The 21,190-nt window shown below is 39.1% G+C and overlaps 6 protein-coding genes across 6 annotated transcripts; 2 read left to right on the top strand and 4 right to left on the bottom strand.

Annotated features, from left to right (window-relative positions):
• Positions 1-528: 528 nt before the first annotated feature.
• On the bottom strand, positions 529-1,890 carry EAE97_010299 (uncharacterized protein; the record flags this gene model as incomplete). The annotated part of the gene is made up of 1 exon (XM_038880814.1): positions 529-1,890. One exon carries the CDS (start codon positions 1,888-1,890, stop codon positions 529-531), a length of 1,362 nt encoding a protein of 453 aa, XP_038728208.1.
• A 293-nt stretch (positions 1,891-2,183) lies between these two features.
• EAE97_010298 (uncharacterized protein) lies at positions 2,184-4,553 on the top strand. Its single transcript, XM_038880813.1, has 7 exons — positions 2,184-2,562; positions 2,617-2,697; positions 2,773-3,205; positions 3,257-3,496; positions 3,560-3,925; positions 3,975-4,099; positions 4,158-4,553. Exons 1-7 carry the CDS (start codon positions 2,413-2,415, stop codon positions 4,191-4,193), a joined length of 1,431 nt encoding a protein of 476 aa, XP_038728207.1. The 5' UTR covers positions 2,184-2,412; the 3' UTR covers positions 4,194-4,553.
• Positions 4,554-5,009: 456 nt separating this feature from the next.
• On the bottom strand, positions 5,010-6,462 carry EAE97_010297 (uncharacterized protein; the record flags this gene model as incomplete). The annotated part of the gene is made up of 3 exons (XM_038880812.1): positions 5,010-6,253; positions 6,306-6,388; positions 6,443-6,462. The coding sequence occupies 3 exons, from the start codon at positions 6,460-6,462 to the stop codon at positions 5,010-5,012; spliced, it is 1,347 nt and encodes a 448-aa protein (XP_038728206.1).
• A 572-nt stretch (positions 6,463-7,034) lies between these two features.
• On the top strand, positions 7,035-8,276 carry EAE97_010296 (uncharacterized protein; the record flags this gene model as incomplete). Its single annotated transcript, XM_038880811.1, has 4 exons — positions 7,035-7,078; positions 7,146-7,324; positions 7,383-7,480; positions 7,821-8,276. The coding sequence occupies 4 exons, from the start codon at positions 7,035-7,037 to the stop codon at positions 8,274-8,276; spliced, it is 777 nt and encodes a 258-aa protein (XP_038728205.1).
• Positions 8,277-11,353: 3,077 nt separating this feature from the next.
• Positions 11,354-12,422, bottom strand: EAE97_010295 (uncharacterized protein; the record flags this gene model as incomplete). The annotated part of the gene is made up of 4 exons (XM_038880810.1): positions 11,354-11,766; positions 11,846-12,169; positions 12,237-12,339; positions 12,390-12,422. The coding sequence occupies 4 exons, from the start codon at positions 12,420-12,422 to the stop codon at positions 11,354-11,356; spliced, it is 873 nt and encodes a 290-aa protein (XP_038728204.1).
• A 3,727-nt stretch (positions 12,423-16,149) lies between these two features.
• Positions 16,150-17,744, bottom strand: EAE97_010294 (uncharacterized protein; the record flags this gene model as incomplete). The annotated part of the gene is made up of 2 exons (XM_038880809.1): positions 16,150-17,283; positions 17,334-17,744. 2 exons carry the CDS (start codon positions 17,742-17,744, stop codon positions 16,150-16,152), a joined length of 1,545 nt encoding a protein of 514 aa, XP_038728203.1.
• Between the last annotated feature and the right edge of the window lie 3,446 nt (positions 17,745-21,190).

The raw sequence follows: 21,190 nt of genomic DNA, 5'->3' as shown, positions 1-21,190 counted from the left end.
ATTCAATGATGTTCAGAAATTCATGCCGAAAAACTAGACAATGAACTCCGCAGAGACATGTTCAAAAATTTCGACGGCTGTTAAGTTCATCGATAATTCTTGCCGAGCCTCAATCCTTGTAGATTTGGAAGACGTCACTATCGATATCATGAGATGGTGTGGCTTGTGTGGGTACGGTAACACTCGAAAGCTCTACAAAGCAATCATGAAGGATAAAATTTTAGATGTATTACAGTAATGAGACAAATGTATTCAAAGTCCATGAAGAATCATCGTAATTGTTGGTATCATCTAGCATGCTTATTAAACTCAAGGTCATTGATGTTCATAAGAATATAACCATTCTAATCTATCTTTAGCCAATGGAGACCTCATGTATCGGTAACCTGTCCTGTGTCTACTAGGTATGTGGAACCTGGACGAGATTCCTAGCTTTTGTATATAAAGAATGACTTGTTAGCACTCATAGGGTATCTTGTAATTAGTTTATCCCCCAAACGCCGTTCTATTTCCATAATCCAATGTTTTTCAACTCTTCCCAGACGGAGTCCATCTCGCCCGTAGGTTGGATTTTGCTCTCACAGTGCCTGGTGTTTTAACACCAAAGGTGTCATTAGTCCCCTTACCAGAACCACCAACACGACTCCATAAGCGTTCGGCAGCTGGTGTCAGGCCACCGGAGCCTACCCTAGGACTACTGGGAAATTTGGGCACAGGAGTCATCTCAACCTTCCCGGTCATACCGATTTTTGCAGATGTACGTTTACTTCTGGCAGTTTTATCCACCATCCTGTGATGTAGGTCCTCCCGCTTGCTTTTCTCTTTTATTATGAAAGGGTTTTTGGTGGTTTCGCCTGGGCCAAGATCGATGATCGGAGAAGGTGTATATGGTTCTTCTTCTGGTTCATCATCCACGAATGAATAACCATTTACACGTGGAGTTTCGCTTCCGTCATATCCAGACTCTGAATCCGCAATTCTTCGTTTTCCAGCTATGGCATCCCTGACAGCAGACATTGATGGGGAAGACGGTATGTTGACTTCCTCCTGGAGTGTAATCTCTGGCAACCTTGTATTAGCATATGCGACACCTTTGGGTGCTGCCCTCGAATCGTTTTGTGCTCTTTGTGCCACAGTCTCAATTGAATCTTCCACGCTATCAGGTCGAAACATTAATCCATTATTTGGCGTAGATTTCCAGGAGTCGGGTTGGGCTGGCCTCTCCCTGATGTCTTGAATCGCAAGTCTGTTTCTTTTCCCGCCATCATCCTCCAAAGATTGTCTTGACTGTAGAAGCCTTGTTTCAACTTCTTTCTGCTTTAGCATCATATTAGATGCCACTTTATTCCCGGTCCACATCCAAGCATATTTTTCAGCTCGTTTCTGATTTTGCTTGTCTAATAATTTGTAGAAGCTTTCGTTATCTTCGCTGGTATATAATGATTGGAAGTTGGTGAGACTCATGTTTGTATCGACTTCAACTTGGGGCGCCTGAGTTGCGTCGGACGTGACTGACATTGGCGTATCTTCAGCAAATCCGCCGGGTGTTTCTGAAGCTCGAGATGGTGTTTGAATAGATGTACCCCGCCTTCCAATACGCCTTCCCGGAGTCATGACATGTCGAAGCCTACGTTCAGCACTTGTGATCCAAGCTCCATCTTTTGAGTCGAGTGCATCTAAGTATTCTTGTTTCGTTTCTGTTTCGAGTAGCCCTGGAAAGAAATCTCGAGCAATGATTTCTGATATGGCATCGGTATACGTATCTTCGTCAATAACATTCTTTGGTCTCTTGATTCGTTTTGGGGGCGGTGGCATCAAAGCAGTTTCATTTGCGCGTTTTGTGAGAGCGGTTGCGGTTGATGAAGTTGATTTTGATGGTAAAAGATCCATCGCTGCGGATGTGCCAGCTACGAACCAAGGATATAAATCGACACTTTTCTTAAAGTCGTTGCCGTAAGTTCCCAACTTTGCCGGACTATAATAGTCAAGACGCTTTCATGCCGAATCAATCAAATAAGGTTAGGTGACGATTGACTATGGGGATTTGCGATAAGAGGAACGGAAATTGGATCGATGATTAAGCGCGTGCGGGCAAAATACACTACTGTACCTAAAAGCTGTATCGGTGATAATGTTGCACAACAGGGATGCTTCTGGACTCCGAAAGAATACTTGAGGGATTCGAAAAGTAAATTCATAAAAGTACAAACAACCCTCCAACGTGTACTTTTTATAATCAAATTTTGTAGAGTCTACATCTTTAGGACCTCCAGATATCAAACGGATTTTATTGAGAAGTTTTGTTACATTATCAGCATAAATTTCCTTCCCATCACTTTACTTCCACGATAAAGAACCCCGCACTCACTCACCTACCTCACTGTACGAATCTTTGATTGATTGATTGAGAAAATGTCCTCCCGAGAGGAAGAGGCAGTTGCCTTGAAGAATCAAGGAAACAAAGCTTTCGCTGCTCACGACTGGCTCGGAGCTATCGATTTATACACCAAGGCCATAGAACTTGACGACCAAAAGCCAACATACTATTCAAACAGAGCTCAGGTATTTTCACATGTATCAACATTCAAACTGCTCGCGTGATTAACAGTCTTGCAGGCAAACATAAAATCTGAGGCTTACGGATACGCAATAGCTGATGCTACAAAAGCCATTGAACTCGATCCGAATTTTGTCAAGGTTCGTTGGCTCAGGGATTTTTCCATTTTTGCCTTTCTCTTGCCCAAAGTTTGAAATCTGACAGCTTCCTCACAGGCATACTATCGTCGAGCCGTTGCATATACTGCAATCCTAAAACCAAAAGAAGCTCTCAAAGATTTCAAGGCGGTTGTCAAGAAGGCACCAAATGATAAGGATGCGAAGCTCAAGTTGGCAGAGTGTGAGAAGATTGTAAAAAGAATCGAGTTCTTTCGAGCCATCGAAGTTGGAGATCCACCATCCGCGGCGGAGGGCCTCAACCTTGATGATATGGTTGTGAAGGATTATGATGGTGTAGAGTTGGGCAACGAAATGACGACTGAGTTTATCAATGATATGCTTGAACGTTTCAAGAATGGCAAGAAAATACACCAGAAATATGTTTATCAAATTGTCATGGCAGTCAAAAAGATTGTCTATGATGAACCGACAATGGTGGAGATGGAGATCGACAGTGACGCACAATTGACCGTTTGTGGAGATACACATGGTAAGTTGTCTTTGTATGGCATTGCAGTTCTAAGCTAACACTGAGTCTCAGGTCAATTTTTCGATCTTATGGAACTTTTCAGACTCAATGGTCTACCCACAGAGAAGCACTATTACTTATTCAACGGTGATTTCGTTGATCGAGGTTCTTGGTCATGTGAAATTGCACTATTGTTGTATGCATACAAATGGTTACGTCCATCAGCATTTTTTATCAACAGAGGAAATCATGAGACCGATGACATGAACCGTGTTTATGGATTTGAGGGCGAGTGCAAGGCAAAATACAATGGTAAGTTGTCTTCCCAATGCATTTAAATCGTGGTCTTTGAGAACACAAACTAATTCTTATCAGAACGTACTTTCAAGCTGTTCTCCGAAAGTTTCTCGGCCCTGCCTTTAGCAACTCTCATTGGCAAGAAATATCTTGTCCTTCACGGAGGGTTATTCTCGGATGACAAGATCACGCTAGACGACATTCGAGCTTTGAACAGACATAATCAACGCCAACCGGGCCAGGCAGGATTGATGATGGAAATGTTATGGACGGATCCACAAAAGGAGCCAGGTCGTGGCCCAAGTAAACGTGGTGTCGGTATGCAATTTGGACCGGATATCACTAGAAGGTTTTGCGAGAACAATGGATTAGAGGCTATCATCCGTAGTCATGAGGTCCGAATGGAAGGTTATGAAGAGGAACACGATGGAAAATGCATTACTGGTATGTGAATTTCCACGGATGCATTACAGACTTAACTAACAATTTTTAGTCTTCTCCGCACCGAGATATTGCGATAGCACGGAAAACAAGGGAGCTTATATCAATATCGGACCTGATTATAAGTTGGACTTCCACAAGTTTGATGCAGTGCCACATCCTAATATCAAGCCTATGGTTCGTAGTACTAGAATCTTTTTTCTTCTTCCAAATAATAAGCTAACTAACGAAACAGGCCTACGCACAAAATTCTCCTTTATCGATGATGTAGACGAAACAACCATGATCAGATATATCAGGTGGTTTTTGGGAGCGCTCATAAAAGTTTGGATCTATTCCATCTATCAAGATAGGAGATCAATCCGTAGGAAAATATCTTACAAGGGATTTCAAAATGTACAATAGCAGTAATATCCTCACATAAAGCGCTTCAATGATACTGATGTTCAAGCGAGAATGTAGTTATTCAAAATAACCTAATCATTTACAACTCTTAGCCAATCAATCACTAAGGACGAACTCCGACCAATCCGCTGACGCTGCTTGGTGGCGTATTTATTAATGGTGTATCAAGAAGTGAAGTGGCTTAGATGAAATTCGCTACCCGCCGTGCAAGAAGCTTGACATTTGCGCAGCATATCTTCCGTTTCTACAAAACATCAGGAATCTTCGTACATACTTGCTACATGCCGTCAGCTCATTTTAATATGATATCCCAAATCCACACATTCAAAGAACGTCTCATTTCCTCCTATCTGGAGGTCTTGTCAGTCGCCAAGAGCAAGGCCCCGAATCACACCACCTGCAGCGCCTTTTTATTATAGTGTTTTATCCATTGTATGTGCAATGATTCGTTAGTTTATTGTCTTTTATACTTTAGAATGGAACGTTGAGATAAATTTGGTGGTGTGTGCTTGTCTTGAAATGACGATGATGACACGAGGAGAAAAAAGGAGGGTGAAGAATGGAGTTCACGAGAGTACGTGAGAGGTTCTTTGGTAGTCTAGATAATGGTCTTGGAAGCACATCTAAACCATGCAAATACTTTTGAATTTCGATGTCATCTAAATGTATGTGATATCATGCTCTAAGAAATAGTCTTCTCAACCAATGTGATTCCGTATTTCTTCAACTCCTCCATCAATGGATCGTTGATCTTGCTGGTCATAGGTGCAAGAATACCCTTCTCACTAATTGTTCCGTCAAGAACTTGCTTGACAGCCACACCACATGGTACACCGACTAATTTGGCCATAGCGGAGTAACCCTTTGGATCACCGTATTCAACCAATGTTGATGTACGAGTCTCCTTTTTTCCATCCTTGTGCTCAATCTCAAACTTGTGTTGCAACATGACGAGATCACGTTCTCCCTCTTCAAATTGCATCTTTTTCTCGAGAGTGGCGCAAAGAGTATCGAGAGGGTTACCACGGGGAATAATCTTTTCGTCGGAGAAGATGCCAACCCAGTTAAGACCGTTCATGATACGTTCCTTTTCTTCGGTGCTGTCGAACTTTGCCTTGGAAGCAATTGCCCACTTCAAATCATCCTCAGTACTTGATGAAGATCCAAGGACCTTCTTAGTAGCCTCTTTCCAGGAAATTGGCTCGGTGAATCCGTGGTCCTCATCACTCAAGAATCCCATATCAACCAATACACGAATGAATTCTGGGAAACCTTGGTATCTTAAAGTACCTCTGATGATAGTTTGTGCTTCTGGGATATTGTAACGCTCCTTGTAAGGGGTAGAATCTCTGTTTGGGTAGGCGACAAATGCGTATCCTGGGTAGATGAAGTATGGCTTGGCGGTACCCATCAACTCTGGACCAGCAACATCAACGATGTTTCCGTCTTTATAGAATCTTGCAGCATTTCTCAATGCCAATAAAACACCACGGGAAGACCAAGAGAACTTGTAACCGAGAGGGTTGTCCGAATTCTCTGGAGCTGGAAGACCTCCACAGTATGACAAGAAAGAAGTGATCTTTCCACCCGCCTTGTGAACCTCCTCGATGGTCTTAACAGCATACAAGTGATCGATTCCTGGATCTAAACCAATCTCATTCATAACTGTGATGCCGGCGTTCTTGGCCTCCTCGTCCAATTCGAGCATGGCAGGAGAAACATAACTAGTGGTAACAACGTTCTTCTTGTTTCGGATGGCAGATTTGATGACGGTAGCGTGGTATGTATATGGGATTAAACTGATGACCAAATCGTTCTTTGCAACTTCGGCATCGAGAGCTTTGTCGTCTGTGACGTCAAGGGCGATTGGGTGGGCATTCTTGACACCTTCGGAGAGCTTCTTAGCACTTTCGATGGTTCTGCATGCTAGAAAAAAGTCAGATTTATCTTTTGAAGAGGAATTGGAATGCTTATGTACCAACAGAAACTTGAATGCCTGCTTCACTGAGAATATCCAAGGTTGGGCGTGTTACGAAGCCCGCACCGAGCATAAGAACTTTCCTAGAATGATTGTAAGAAAACGAAACTTGGGGCTGAAATCATTCGATAGCTTACTTTGCGTCAAATCCAGCCATGATGTCTAATTTGGATGAATATAATTGAGGATAAAACGAAAATAAATATCAAGCAAAGGCTTGAAAGTTCACCGAACGACTCATGCCGATGGGTTAAATTTCTTGGTGGGGTTGATCCGTGATCGGCCAACCGCATATGTGATAAAATTCGCAGAATTTGGTTGAGATCAGCATTAATTCACTGTAAGCATGCTTCTCAACCATCATGATAGGGTTACTGAATAATGATCGTGTTGTATGGTAGAGTAAATACAGTTTTTAATTGTCAATTCAGAATTTTAATATCGTTATTATTCAAACTTGAGGATAATACCAAACATGACATTGAGGTTACAATGTATGCTAGGTACACGAAGCTACAACAACAGTAAGGTCAAGGATCCCAAGTTGTCCCGCACTAACCTAAAATGGGACCTAGCTTCCTTTGAAGCTTACTTAAGCGCTATTCGCAAAGAACACTTTTCATAAGTCGCGAAAAAGCTCTTCTCTTCAATTTTCTTCTCCTCACAACATCAAGCTTTCGAAGCTTCATTCACAACATCTTCAACAATCTTTCATACCGTACAATAACCATGTCGGCAATGGATGTATTCTGGGCAGCTCCGCCTATTTCAAGGTAAGCGCAACGCGTTCTGTGAAAGATGCGCCAATCAATTAATACTGATGCTGATAATAGTGCATAGGACTTTGGCTGCTGGTGCCTTGACTCTTTCGATCTTGGTCTACACTCATATTCTTTCAGGTTACCATGTCATGTTCTTGTTGCAACCTATAATGCAATTCCCGCCTCAATTATGGCGACTGATTTCTCCCTTTCTCGTCACTGGCCCAGACTTGGGTATTCTCTTCGACACATACTTTCGTAAGACTTGAAGGATCGCATCACAATCAGGATAGATTGACTTACATTGGAACAACAGTATACACTTATGGAAGCAAGCTTGAATCAGCTTCGCCTAGATTCTCTCAACCAGGAGATTTCTTGACATATGTATTGTTTGTTTGTGCGACGATCTTGGTAGGCATTATCTCTTTTCTCCTTTTCTTCTTTCATCGGTCTGTTCAAACCCAACCTCTATACTGCCCGTTTAGTGCAATGCTCTTAGCTACAACGGTTCCTAAAACGAGGAAGATTACCCTTACATCTTGGCTGGTCCGACATTCGCAAAACAACAAATAGGATCAGTTAAGGTGTAGGCATGGTGGGAAGTTCCTATGAGAAAACTCGTGTTGATTCCTCAACTTAACTCGGGTGGTTGTAGCTCCCTACATTTCAAGTCATTATCATTGAGATGTTGATACTTGGTGTTTCTACTTCAAGAGATGCCTTGTAAAAATCTCATCTAACAAATGCGCAGGGATTGAATGTATTCATAACAGGCGGTGTCATCTTTACATCGGCATTGGTATTGGCTTTCGCATACACATCGACACAAGATGATCGTGGCATGAAAGCTACCTTTTTTGTCGTCACCATCCCAGCACCATGGATTCCATATGCCATGCTTCTCATGACTTTTGTGATGGCTGGTCCTGGCCCAGCTAAGATTCAAGCTACCGGTCTTGTTGCCGCACATTTACATGACTTCTTGACAAGACTTTGGCCTACGTTTGGTGGTGGAAGAAATTTTGTTCCAACTCCGGGTTTCATTCAAAGAGCTTTCCAAACCACACAAACCACTGTTACTGAAAGATCTTATGGTACCGCGGTTGCACCACCACAACGATCTGCCAATTCTGCCAGCTCATCTGGCAGTGTTCTACCAGAATCGTGGAAGACTCGTGGCTCAGGACATAGATTAGGAGGTGATTGATTGAGTGAGTCAGAATGCAACAATGGATTATGCTGTAATATAGATGAGGTGCTTTCCTACGTTAGTGTTTGGTGTCGATTAAATAAAACAATAGTATTAGCCCTTGATGGCATTGTTAATATTTCTCGTGTCTATTTCGTGAATATGATTCTTGGGAAACATTTTCGGATGCTTTCACACTGTTGAGCGTAGCTTTTGCGTCAATCTCCATTGTTCATCATCCCACTTCTTATTGATTCATGCCATTCCTTTCCGTCTTCACTGTAGGCTTTGTCCACTCACAACGTACATATCGTCTATGGTCATGCGCAACAAGGAGTTGCCGTTTTCATAAAAAGAGGGCCAATTTATTTCAATGCAATGCAATAATTATCCTTACCCGAACATGACTATACTTTCCTTGTGAGTACGTTTTCCAGTCATAAATTTTGGATGGAGAGAAGATAGTCCTAGCGTTAGTTGTTACGCCTGGAGCAGGGACTGGTTCGATACATCGTGGAGAGGTGATGGATGGCTATTAGTGGAATGACAAACTCATATGTTCACATGCAAAATTCACTACGGGAAGAACCAGACAGAGAAGTCAGCGTTTACATGGTCCGGGGATGGTGCAAAACGGTGGATGAGGTAACTGAGGTCAATATGAAGGGTTCGTAGCGCTTTTGCATAAGTTGGTAGAAAATTGTTGAAAACAGAAAGTTCGAGTGCTTATAATCTACTAGCTCAGGATAGCTGAGAGGAGCTTAACGATACTGAGCCAAAGCATCCAAATATGTCAAGTTTCATTTTTCTGTTGTCATGATTTTAAGATTTTGGTCATGGGAGAGGCCATGATTTGGTGAAGGCAGTTGAATTGCGTTTGCATCACGCAGATGTAAGAAGGACAACCAGAATATAAATATATGACAACAACCTTAACGTCGGTGGACAGATACAAAGAATGATAATGATATAAATCTGTGAAATGAAGCTAGAGAGGTCAGCGAGTAGACCAAAAAAGATACTTGGCGTAATTCTACCATCGCAGCAATAGTTGAAATTGTTTCGACACTCTTGGGCGTTGGCGCTCTCTATTTAATGGCATCAAAGTATTTAATACTTCTGGGTGAATTACTCTGGGCAATCATATAAGCGGCGGCTCATGTTTAAATTGAACATAGATGGGCCTGGTTGTGCTACTAGAGATGTTGGTGACGTGCCGTTATGTTATGAGTGAGTGAGAATGTGCTTCAATCTTTACAATCGGACCAAACTTTCAATAGTCGCTCATTTACCAGCAAAATTTGCCCAAATTGGAATGTCTTTTGTCTCCGATTAAGTTTTCACGACTCCCACCTTATGCCAGGGGCCGTTGCTACGCATTCCTTGAAAGGATCTGGCCATCGCAGCTCGAGAGTTCTTCTCCTGGTTCTTTGTCCCACGATCCATTCAAATTTATCGATATTGAACCCTTCATACCTGTTGCTGCGCCCCTCCGTCAAAGAATAAATCAACTCTGGGACCCGAGTACAATGTTCACGTCGAGCGGTGAAGTTGCATGTTTAGCTAATGTTGAGATATATGAAGCATTGAGATGGTGCTGACGGCGGAGAAGATGTCATAAATGCAATCGTAGACAAGATCGATTCCACGTTTGGGAACTTGAGATCCGGTATATCTTAACTGAGTAGCGTTGATCCAAGTAAGCCGTTCAATACTACAGTATGAGATTCTATCTGTATGATCTCAAATTTGAGAGCTTTGAATATAGTGTAGCTGAACGGCCTTGAGGGTTCAATTGACATAAGTACCAGCAATAGCTGAAACTTTGGAGATGGTAGCGGGTAGATGACTTTCTTAAATCACTTATGCGCCTGAAGACTTCTTAGTCACAAATTGGAACAAATGAAAGAAGGAGGAAACTTTCAAATATCCCGAGATTAAAGATTACTGACAATATTTAGCTCCATTCACTCCATGCATCGTCGAGCGAACTATTTGGCTATCACCTACCGGATCACCGTTCCGAAGTCTCTACCATCCCTACCCCCCTTTTAAACGGGCCATTCACAGTCTCAAACCAGTAATCCTCATCACCCTTAAAGCCCATCCATCCAATCCATCACATCTCACAATTCTTCTCTAAATTTTGTTGCACATCGCACCGAATGCCGCTCCGAGCTGATGTTTTCAAACCCCTACATTGCTGGTCTCCCAAACATGCCGGTTCCGAAAATTTGGCGTTCCACGTACCGAGTTCCAAAACACGAGTTCGGTATCACAGGGGGTGAGGAGATAAATTACGCCGAATGACATTGAATGGGGGCCGAAACCCGAGATTATCTGCAAGGTTCAGATAGGCAACAGATAATTTGGGAAGTCCTTCGAGGATAGGGATTGGATGACGAATGGTGATTGCGGGTCGTATTTTTGTGATGGTTCCAGGCCGTCAGGATAATAGGGCTCGGGTGGCTTCCGAGAATTCATTTGGTTCGTCCGATTAAACAGTCACCATCAGAAAGAACTCAATGATCGATGGCTTGAAGAATGATTATCTTATGGAATATTATTGAACAATATGCATAAGTGTAAATTATGTTCTCAAATTGAGTCGGCTCATTGACTGACCAATTCGGCGCGAGCACGTCAACTTGTAGCACTTGACTATCTTCAGGACCATTAACTTTGGGATTTGTTTTTGGTTGTCCTAGGTTGAATAACAATTGGACAATGAACTACCAGGTAACAGAGCTTTTCTCCGAATTATTCGATTGGAGAAGGCATGAACGTTATAGAGTAAATCTTTTGATCTCAGAGCTTGAAATTATACTCTATGTGAAAAACGATAACCTTATCGCCGCCTCTTACTACACGTTTTGGTGCCCATTTTACACACAATTCGGATCGATATGAATTGACATTGGCAATTGAAGTTCCAATATCATTTGACACATTGAGTACTATGATCGTGGAATACTTGTAAATTCAGCTGCTGTTGAGTGTATTATTCGAAAGCCATCGACAACACGTTTTATTTATTCAACTTCTAGCGTTGAATTATGGAATTGGTTTGATGGTTGGCGAAATCAAATTTCGGTTCACTTTGTGCCCGAAATTATTTTGGCTATGGGATGCTCGTCAGTATCGACGATCAAAAGCCTTTCCTCACCTCGGCCGAGTATTCCGTAGACATTAACTTCGCCTTCCTTGATCCCCAGGACTGTGCTGGTTCCCGCATATGTTGCTTCGCCTTCAGTTCCGCACCGATTGGCGAGAACAACAATGATTTCTTCAGTGCTATTAGCTCCAATGATAGGTTTCAGTCTGGCAATCCAGTAAGAGATTGTATCCATATCAGGTTCCCTTGCTAATAGACCGTAAGGCAATTGATCCTGTCTTGTAAGCCAAGCCATGGACAAGATAACAAGATTTGCTTTCTTTTGGAGCACATGGCAAGCAAATTCACAAGTGGACCAAGGAGTTTCGAATTTGTATGGATTCAAATCCATGCCTATAAATCATGAGTATCAGTGAGTTTACTTGAATTTTTGTATGACTGGTTGAGCGAAAATGATATGCTAAATGCTTACAGATACCCATTGCCACAGTCCCGAGCCCCTTAATATTTCCATCGTAAAAGCCAGATCCTTCATGAGCCCAAGTTTCATCTGTATAATATAGGAAAGACTTTCGATAGTTGGCGATAGTCTTGCCCTCATTATCTACCGTAACTGTGGAATTATAACATTCGGGGTTTGATGATCTACTCAAAGCATCATCAACCTTCTCGGGATAACCAACTGTAACTACACAGTTGTACTTGAGAGCTGTCGTACGCGCCCATGAAGATGTGACACCAGAAGTAGTCGGCTCAAGATAAGGAGTGATTTGTTCCAAAGAGGAAAAGTTATAGCCTGTATGATGGTTAGTCATATGTCGGCAAGATCATGTCATTGAAGACATCTAGGATACGATGACTACCAGAAAAGGCCATCTCAGGCAATACTAAAAGATCGAGATCTTCTGGTTCAGCTTTCGCGAGTATTGCATCCGCCTTTGTGAAGTTATTAGCGACATCTCCGACCTATGCTACGGTATTAGCTATGCTTGTGAATAACATGACGATGTTCTTACTTGAGGATCGAACTGTAAACAAGCGATTCTCATAATAATAGCCTTTTGTGTATTCTCCTTGGAATTTGGCGAGATTCAAGATCGAACGCTTTCTTATGAAAGTGGCAAGCATGGAAAGCTCCCCCAACTATACGACAATGCGTGCTGAATTCTAGTTTATGGGCCTTCGTACTGTAGACAATATTGACAAGGATTTTAGCCGGGAAATGTCTAACACTATGCTTGTAAGTCAGCAGTTAGGAAACCATGAACGGATTGGTTGTAAGGAGGGACAAATCGAGCGACTGGATGAAGGTAGAGGAAGTGGCGAGTGCCACCTCGCGAAAGTCCAGGTTGTTTAGGCGTGGATCAACAATGTGTGTTAAGAGATAGACAAGCCATGTACCTTTACTGTAGATGCAACAGTGATATACCTCTTAAATAAAAGCTGACTACAATAGCAGCGATGTCTGCAGGTTGTTCAGCCTCTACCCCGCTATTTGTTCAACCAAGATGAGATTTCTCGAACATCAATTTTGCACAAAAGTCCTATGGAAATCTTTTTAGACTTATCAGAAGTGGAATTTCTAAGGGAAGAGAAACTTGACAAGTTTTTGGTCAATGATATATCAAATGAAATAGTGATACGGGAGTGCTGTTCAGTATCAACAAAGTTTGATGGACAAATCGCGGAAATGAGGATAAGGCGTGCCAGTAACAAAAGGGATGTGTCATTTGTTATTATGCAAGCTGTTTACTGGCTGTATAGGTGCAATTATGGAGTTGCTCGTGATTAGTCATGAAGGCGGTCAGCATTAGCTAGCTGGTGACATCAGTAAAGCCCAGTAACATCACTTCAAACAATACTCGAGTAATTCAATTGTGATCTCAGAATCTACAGTCTTACTCAAATTGGCCTCTCTCAGTGAACGAAATATAATCCAAATGACGATTTCCAATTGATCGAGGTTGCCATCAGCCCGGTTCGCGACAAAATTTGTGGATTCCCTTTCACTAAGGCTCGTGGAGGCTTTTTTTCGCACATCAACAGAAAGTAGGTATGATAAGCGTTTCTACTGAGATAGAATTGAATACATCACTTTGTTCGGGTTAAAATCTTGGTAATTTCATGGATACGTACTACGTACTTTGACTAGTTGCGCATGGGGTCTTCAATTCTCATCCTTTCCATCAGAGTGTACGCCATGGGTCGATAACAGCTTTGAAGTATCGACCTGGTCAAGCGAAGCAGCAAAATACATCGACGTCTGGTAAAAATGTATTTTGTGATCACAGGGGGTCCTATGATTCCTTGATTTATTATTCATCCTAGCATTAGTTTGAATTGAAGCTTTCAAAAATTATTTAGCCAATGCTAGAAATACTTTCAAATCTTGTGAGAATCATACCCTATTCAGTGATACCTGGCTGACTACCTGATATTGAAAGCTGTTCATGAGTATCTTAAGCGCGGATGGGTACGAAAAAATATGTCTTAGTCGTCAGTGATATTTGTGATCTCTTTTTGAAACATCCGAGATTTCTAAAGGCTCCATAGATCTCTCCCGCACGTCGAGATTCTTGACCACCTCATGAATCGAACTTAAGGTAAGAAATTCCGCCTTTGCTTGGTTTAATTCTCTGGTAGCAGTAACAGTCTTGAACAAAGTTTTTTGGCAACTTACTGCTCGAGGTGATACTATAGTAATCGAGCCTCGTGTTGTGATGGCCTGTGAGTGGTTGTAATCTTACTCTTTTCAATTCTTTCCTCACTTCCCCGCTTTCTTGGTTTACCGAACCTCACTTGAGACATGAACGACAACAAAACGAAGCGTGAAGAAAATGATATGATAATTTGAGATATCCAGTTTGCATCGTCACATAGATCACACTATTAATTTCTCTGCTGATGGTTCTTCTAGTGCTCTCACTTTTCTTCAACAGACTCCGGGCCGAGCGATGAGAATATCGTACGTATATGCAGTGTTTCATGAAGTTGGGAATATTATTTTACTGAATAAGCTGCATCTTATGAAGATATCACTTCATTTCCATCTTGCCAGTCGAATTGTTCGTTTTTCATTCTTATGGAACTTCGATATACATTGATTGCTGTATTCCTCTGCCGCCAAGGCATCCTTTCTCGACGCTCCAGCACTGAATCTCCCTTCATATTCAAAATGGCAGGGTTCACTTATTGTGCTTGAATGAGCCCGTTTTTCCCATTTTCCAGACCAAACCAGTATCTGCCGTATATCGGTAACGAAAACCTCTTAACCTGAGGAGACGGACCCCCGATCCTTTCGCAGATTGCCACCCAACTTGACCTCACAGATACTCCTACGCAAGAGCATGTCTGAGAAAAGCTACAGTAAACCCAGAATGTTTCCGTATTTTCTTTCCTAAGTGATTAGGGGCTTGTGCCACAATAGTCAAGTCGAATGCCTAATACCAGTCCGTACATGCGCAATATCCAACATTTTTTATGTTAAATGTGTCCACATTGTAGAGATTCGTTCCCCTTTCCCCTTCTCCATTCAGTCACGATGAATCTAATCATCGATTACATCCCATTCCATTGTACACAGTCTTGCTATGTGCTTGTAAGTTGAGTCCGTAGAGGCCAGGTTGTCGTCATTTAAGGAGACTATCACGAACAACATGTTAGCCTGATATCATAAGTCTTTAGAAATACTGTACAAGATAGCAAATCATCCTTAAGATCTGCGATTGCCGGCTCTTAGTTCAACGGTGCCCATGTACCCATCTCAGTATCATCGTGTGGTATGACCCTTAAGGAACTGGTTCTAGACTCCGTTCTGTGCTGCCAACTCTGTGAACATCTATGCTGCCAGATAAAATCTGTGAATTGTGTCATACACAATGAAGCGCGCTGACCTTTATCATATGAGAAGAGAAGATTGCGGAGCATCCCTTCTCCATTTTCTACTCATTGTCCCGAATTGATAATCTTCTGCAATCCCATCAAACTCAAATAGTCCTGCCCCCGTTTTGTTTTCTCTGCTCTATCCTTTCCGCTTTAGTCATGCCATCCATGGAGCCCATTGCGGAGTCGCTTCCAGCCTATCTTATGTTGCCTCAGAAACTGCGCCACGATTTTCATCAACGGTGTTGTGTTTGCTGAATATTGATTGATTCTGTGGTTCTCAGGTATTCCTGCGTCGGCATAATCTCCATCTCTCGTATCTCAACTTGGTGTGCTAACTCCCACCTCCAATCAGACCTATACGCTTGAAGCGCCCATTGTGTAGCTCTGGTCATCGAGACACTGTAGTATTGCTCGAGTAAGCGCAATGATCAGTATTACGAATCTAGGACTCAGCTGTGAATTGATGTCTCAGGTTGAATTTCGATTGAAGGTCGATGGTTTGTATGATTCATTTGTGAAAATTATGTAGAAACCCTGGGTATTGGGCAATCTCTAGACCGCAGATAGTGAGGTGCAAAGCTTGTCTTGATGAAAAGTATCTTCGCAATGAATTCCAATGGAAAGAGTGTAGTTGAATGTCGTGTTTTCGATTCCTGGGAGATTGGGATAGGATGTCGGCATAAGAGGAAACTGGCTCTAGATTCACTATTACTCACAATTTAGAGCAAGAGGAACAAGATTCTTAGAACGGGACAGAGGCTTACACTGATGAAAACATTTACGGCATGATAATCACTGCTTGCTTCATATATCACGGAAGATGCATTGAAAACGAAAAGTGTGTTAGAAAGTTTGTCATTCATATAAAACTAACAAATAAAGTGATCTTGATCACTGCTGGTTTGGGGCACCTCCTGGATTTTCGCGATTCTGGTGCGGTATATCTCGTAGCCTAGATGCGAAAGATTGCGTCCCAGCAGGTAGAGTATATGCATCTTGTCCATGTGCTTGATTCCCTGATTGCAAGCCGTGTGTAAGACGCTCTGGAGTGAGCGACCCTCTTCTGAGATGATGACGATTGACAGGTGCATCACTCCCACTGTGTGATGGTAGATGCCCAGGATATTCCAAGCCATGATTTTCACCACGTCTTAAATCGGCATCCAGTCCAGATGTAGCACCACGAACTTCACCAAATGTACCCTGTATGCGGTCGATGATCTCGCTCACAAATATGCTATGTCTCTCCTTCTGCGTTGCCTCAAACCTGTTCAGCATGTTGTGCCGTTCTCTTGTTTGTTGCCGATCAAACTCGCCCAGCAAGAAATCGAACTTCTTTTGAGAGGAAAGGGACGGAAGATGTGGACGCTGCGTCTGATCAAACCCATCGAAGTTACCACTGCCTCGTGGTGCAGCTTCTCTTCCATGACCAAAGCCTCCACCGCGATCGCTTTCTTCACCACCACGGTCTCCACCACGAGCTTGAGTTTCCCGACGTGGAATCTTGGCAATTCTGCCACCCATTGTACCATGGAGAACTGAGTCTGTAGTATATTTGCCAGCTTTGCTTTTTCTGCTTGGCTGCTCGGCTTGTGATGTTGAGCCAGTATTCTCTTGAGTTTGCGAAGGATGGTACCATACAGCATCGCAACATCTATGCTGGCCACCAGGGACATGATCAGGATGAATTTGAAGACCCAAACTCAGACCAGTGTTGACGTCCAATTCGTTCCAAAGGTTGAGATCGAGTCTTCCGGGCAGTGTACCATTTAAGACTCCCTCTCTGCGATGTCTTGCAAGCGCTGGAGTCTGTGGATACTCGACCTCTTTTTCCCATCTTTCTCGATCAATCACGCGGGGATCTACCTCAGAAATTGCTGGTGGCAGACCCTGACGAGAAGTGACCAAGAAAAAGTATAGGTCCTTGATTTTCACCGGCTTCTTTCCGTTCCAGGTAAGGCGAGGGCAGAAGCTAACGCAGTGGTCAAGGCTACCACATCTAGCACATGCTTCCATGAGACCATTCTCAGCAGCAAAAGGACAAGATCTTGTCCAATGACCCACAAAACCATTACCGGTTCTGTTTTGACAAGGACCGCACCAAGCTTTGTCACCGATTTTTTTAGTGTTCTCGGGTGCTGGTACTGCGGGTTTGAGACTCTCGAAACAGGCTCTTCTGGTGGATTCTCTGCATCTGCCATATCCATCTCGTTTGCAACCTTGGGTGATTCAAGTCCTTGACTTGGGAATTGTTTTTGGAATTTAGGTCTTGGGCCTGGGACGTGTTTTTGGAGTGCAGTCTGTGGAACTATAACCTTCATTGCGCTACCAGATTCATCTTCTTGATCAGTCACTGCAAGCAATGCACTGGTGTCAGAACTATAGAAAAAATTTCCTTCAAGCAAATCTTCTGGCAGGGAATTAGAATTCGAAAGCGAACCTTCTTCGTCAAAATAATCATTTATACCTCTTCTTGAAGAAGTCATTTTGAAATATCAACAACGTTGAGTGTTTAATGGTTTTGATTGTTTCTGGAGAGAAAAAGAAAGTTCGGAAGATTTTTTCAAATCCAAAGTCTTTTATGATGGTAGCCTTGCGATTTAAGCGAGCAATACTTAGTCTGAATGACGATGGCCTCGCAACCCTGATCTTTCCTTATCTCACTTGGGAGTGAAGTTTGATATATATATGAATCAGCTTCGTTTGTTGCTTCAGTGCAAACAATTAATCTATATCGTTTCTACGCTTTTCAATATTTAAACCCTTCAGCCCCCTTCTCGAATTTTATGTCGAATGTCCTAACTATATGATCCTTTGGCTTCATCCAAAGACAGATCTAGATTGTGATATGAATTTAACACACCTTCGTCCCGCCATATTTGCTTTCTACGATGATCATATCACTGCGTCCGAGTATCATCTGACCAAGGAAAGCTGTCCCAGCGTATCATTTCACAACTTAAGAATCAATCCAAGAATTAAATTTATTATTAAATAAAATGGATTTAAATCTAATCTATAAGAGATTAGACTATATAAATAAGAATTATATTATCAAATCATTAAATATTCAATTAGAAGAAGCTAAATCTGATTTAGAAGTATATGAATTATATTTAGAAAATAAGCAAGGAACCCTTGAAAATCCCTAAAATAAGCTTTAAATTCAAAAAATTCAGTTTAAATATAACTAGACCCTTTAAAACTATAGAGATTAAAAACAAAAAATAGTTTTTAATATTTATTGATTAAACTATTAAAACTATTTGGGTATATTCTATTAAATTCAAGTCCTAGGTCTATAATATTCTAATAAATTCTATAATCTAATGAGAAATCGATTTAATATGAACATTGAAATATTAAAATTAGAGAATGCTCTTGAATATCTTTTTAATAAATGATTAGATTTTATTTGAAATTATAAGATTATATACAAATATATTAATTTATATATTTATTTTCAAAATAGAATAACTGTCACGGTGTGGAACTACGTGATATATTGATCCTATCGGACAGGACCGAAATGAGCACTTACGCCGGAGTGCAAGTGGGCTAGGGCCTAATCGGGCTAGCTCGCTTATAAAAATTCTATATATCTTCAACTTGAAAGATTCTATATTATAGCTCTTCAAGCTACATCTTAATCTTCAATTCGAACCTATTATCTAAATCAATATAATTTTGCTATATTAGAGCAAAGTTACTAGAGCCCTATTCTTGCCTGTCTGCCCCGTGATAATAATCAAAATATTAAATAGATCTATAATCAAAAAATTAATTTAATTAATTAAAGAAAAAGAGATATTATTTTATTTATAATTATATCTAATTAAAGTCATTGTTTATATAAAGAATAGAATATATATTTATTAGAAGGATTTAATAAACTAAAGAATAAAGCTTTATATAACCTAAAAAAATTAATTAGAATACGATATTATATCTTAAAAGATATATTAACTAAATTAGATTTTATAAATCTGATTTCTAAAGAATACATTTTTATTAATAAAAATAAGGACATGATTCTGAATGTATATATTAGTAATATTACTATACATTTTTAAATTATTTAATAATTAAATGATATATTTCTAAAGTATATATGGGATAAATTTTTTAAATACTAGATTAATATACATATTAAATTACTAGAATATATTGTTTATAATATTAATATTAATTTTTTAAAAAAGAATTTCAATAATATATTATATTAATATTTATTTGAACAAAAAGAATTTTTATAAAAATATATTATTTTATTAATAGTATTGAAAGATTTTATATATTATTATATAAATCTTATAAAATTATTTATAATAAGATTTATAATTTAAATATTAATAAAATAATTATATTTCAAATAATTATTAAAACTATTAATAACATTATTAAACTGAATAATTCAATATCTATTCTATTAGTTTTTGGTATATTCTCTTATATTATTGAGAATAATCCTTTAATATCTATTATTTAATAATAAGTTATTATAATCTCTAAAATTATAATAAAAGTCTAACGTGGTTTATTATCGAGTGAACTATATCATCAAGTAGGCTATCATTTTTATATATAAAACTCGTTTATATATAACTATACACTTTCTTTATTTATTGATAGAATTTTCTAAAAATTAAAACTATAAATTTTAATTATATAAATAATATGAAAATCTAATTATTTATTGAAAATTCAAATAATTATAATAGTTATTATAGAAATATTTATTTTATAATGAAAATCGTAACAAATTCCATTTTTTTATATAAAATAATAGGAGTTTTTATATAGATACTAGATTTATAAAAAGCTTATTTTTTATTATTATTTTTGTTCTTTTTTTTATTCAAAATAATAATTGATTATTAAAATAAAAATATCAAAAAAATATTAGTTTTAGTGTATTTTGAAATGGCCCACTCGATGATAAACCACGTTATAAATTATATAGTCTTATATAGATACAAAGAACCCTGAATATATATAATAGTTTCTTTATAATTATACTTTATAATTTATTATTAAATAATATTATTATAATTTAAAGAGAAAACAATAGAATAATTTCTAATAAATAAAAAGGATTATTCTTATTATTCAATATAAATAATAAGATATATATATTCAACTTACCTTATAAACCTACAAGATTCAGATTTATATTAGTGAAGTCTTATTATTAAATTAATTTAATTAATCAAATTGATTATGTTTTAAATCATTCTAATGAATATGAGATAACTTTGTCAAAATCTAGTAAAGTTAAATTACTTGTTTTTAATATAATAATTATATGTATTATAAATCCTAAGAAGTCTTTTTTGAATTTATTCAAAAACAATCAGATATTTATATCAATATCTTTTTTATGAATAATTATATTTCAAATTCGAGTTTATATATAAAATCAAACTTCTGATTATTTTGTTATTGATCTCAAGAATCTAATTAATATAAAGAACTTAGAAAAAAAGAGATTAATGGACTAATAATTAAGGGTATATTCAAAATTATATTATTATTAAATATTTCTTTAAGTATATGTATTTTTAAATCCTGATTTATTGATGAGATCAAAAACGAAGGTATAAATATCAAGTTTTATAAATTAAAACTAATTATTCAAGTATATAATAATATCAATAAAACAATTATTTTAATATAATCATTGATAATTTAATGATTGTATTAATACATTTTAATATCATTAATTATAAATGCTTGAAAAAATAATACAAATATATATATTCGAAATATCACTCAAATATATACTCAATTTATATCAAATCTATATTTGTTGGAATAGAAAAAGGATATTGTTACTAGCATACTGCTTAGTAACCGATATCCCTACATCGTGCACGCCCCTATATCGTGCACACTTTTATTTCTTTTAAAAAAGATATTCTAAATTCAATAT

Source organism: Botrytis byssoidea (genome assembly GCF_014898295.1).
Source record: "Botrytis byssoidea strain MUCL 94 chromosome Unknown BBYS_027, whole genome shotgun sequence".
Classification (NCBI taxonomy): domain Eukaryota; kingdom Fungi; phylum Ascomycota; class Leotiomycetes; order Helotiales; family Sclerotiniaceae; genus Botrytis; species Botrytis byssoidea.
This window is presented reverse-complemented; position numbering and strand designations above follow the sequence as displayed.

What these genes read in the sequence shown, in the direction of transcription:
- EAE97_010298 (XM_038880813.1), top strand. Translation starts at nt 2,413, where the DNA reads ATGTCCTCCCGAGAGGAAGAGGCAGTTGCCTTGAAGAATCAAGGAAAC. An exon ending in ACTATTCAAACAGAGCTCAG is followed by an intron (nt 2,563 to 2,616) that starts GTATTTTCACAT and finishes ACAGTCTTGCAG; the next exon opens with GCAAACATAAAATCTGAGGC. An exon ending in ATCCTAATATCAAGCCTATG is followed by an intron (nt 4,100 to 4,157) that starts GTTCGTAGTACT and finishes CTAACGAAACAG; the next exon opens with GCCTACGCACAAAATTCTCC.